This window comes from Priapulus caudatus, unplaced genomic scaffold (genome assembly GCF_000485595.1).
Source record: "Priapulus caudatus unplaced genomic scaffold, Priapulus_caudatus-5.0.1 Scaffold41, whole genome shotgun sequence".
Classification (NCBI taxonomy): domain Eukaryota; kingdom Metazoa; phylum Priapulida; class Priapulimorpha; order Priapulimorphida; family Priapulidae; genus Priapulus; species Priapulus caudatus.
The window spans coordinates 254,642-256,160 of record NW_014577102.1 but is presented as its reverse complement, the minus strand read 5'-3'; the positions used below and the strand labels follow the sequence as shown (position 1 = coordinate 256,160).

The 1,519-nt window shown below is 48.4% G+C and overlaps 1 protein-coding gene across 1 annotated transcript in view; it reads right to left on the bottom strand.

Annotated features, from left to right (window-relative positions):
- Positions 1-1,519, bottom strand: part of LOC106820212 — a 17,927-nt gene that overhangs the window by 8,742 nt on the left and 7,666 nt on the right. Inside the window, exons 7-8 of the mRNA XM_014824753.1 lie at positions 1,297-1,457; positions 47-282 (exon numbers count right to left, since the gene is read on the bottom strand). Of these exons, the coding sequence (XP_014680239.1) occupies positions 47-282; positions 1,297-1,457 (397 nt within the window). The remainder of the gene's footprint in view (positions 1-46; positions 283-1,296; positions 1,458-1,519) is intronic.

Sequence of the window (1,519 nt, the reverse complement as noted above, 5' to 3'; positions counted from 1 at the left end):
CACACACACACACACACACACACACACACACACACACTATACTCACCGGCTTACACTCGTGCTTGCACACGTTCACTGCGCACTCGTAGTAAGACTGTTCACGATCGGGAAACTTAAACGCCTCGAAGACGCTGAACATGTATATGACGTCACCGTAGCGATGCTTGCGTACGTCGCCGACGCGTCTGTATACGGGACAGCCGCGTGCATCTAGCAGCTCAATCTTCCTGTAGCCGCTCCCGTCATGCGCATAGCACGTACCCATACCCAGGTCCCAGTATCCTGCAAGCAACGACACCCGAAAAATCATGACGTAGTTCGTTGGTGACGTCACACGTGAGGTGAAGGTGGGCTATGATGAGAATGAAACGTCGATGCCGTAGATTGCATATTAGTGTATAAATTGATGGTATTATATATAGATTATAACTTTATAAAATCAAGAATTTGCTCGGCTAGTCATTGAAGCTTTGCATTAACATTGTCTAGACTCCGTTCACGGATATTTGTTTATTATTAATATTGATGCCTTTTGTATATCGTACGATAAATGATTGCCTCCTTATACATACTCAGCGTTAGCTGGTGTCACTGCGTTTAATTACACAGGTACCTGACCTGCGCGACCAGCACGTATAGATATGGTGGTAGAGTTAGGTAGAGAGCAGTGTTGGCTGGTCGTGGTGAATGGTAGTGAATACTAGTAGAACTAGACAGAGGGCACTCACGTAGAGTGCATACCTCCGCCAGCATATAACATGTATGTGTATAACAGCTGGCTCGCTGCTGGCTGCTGCTGACTTGACGCCCTAAGGCGAACTGCTGCTGACTGGACGCCCTAAGGCGAGCTGCTGCTGACTGGACGCCCTAAGGCGAGCTGCTGCTGACTGGACGCCCTAAGGCGAGCTGCTGCTGACTCGACGCCCTAAGGCGAGCTGCTGCTGAATCGATCGCGCGAACACTTGTGGCTACACACACACACGAACACACACACGAACACACACACGAACACACACACGAAACCGATTACATTACCTCCTTGGCGGAGGTAAAAAACTACTATGATACTACAGTAGGGACGTATAGAGTCGGGGAGATCTAGAGCAGTGCTGGCTGGTACCTGACCTGACCTACTGCATACTATGACATATAAAGATGGTGGTACGTAGAATGGGGAAGAGAGCAGTGAACGGTAGTGAATAATATTAGAAGAAACCTACTAGAGTACTAAAGTATGGACGTATAGAGTTGTGGAGAGATCTAGAGCAGCAGTTATGTCTGGTAGTGTAGACTTACCATCGTCCTCGTAGTAGAGTATGAGAGTAGAGTTCTGTCCGACCAGCAGTCTGTCTGCAGCCGTAGCGAACAGGTCCGTACCTTGCACCACCTTCATAGACACTATCGGCAAATCTGGCTTCTTTTCATCAACAGATGGCTCTGTGGTCGTTTGCTTGGGACTGTAATAAATGATGGGACGGTACTCGTCTAATTTGCTCGCACAGGCGGCGGATGTTACGTT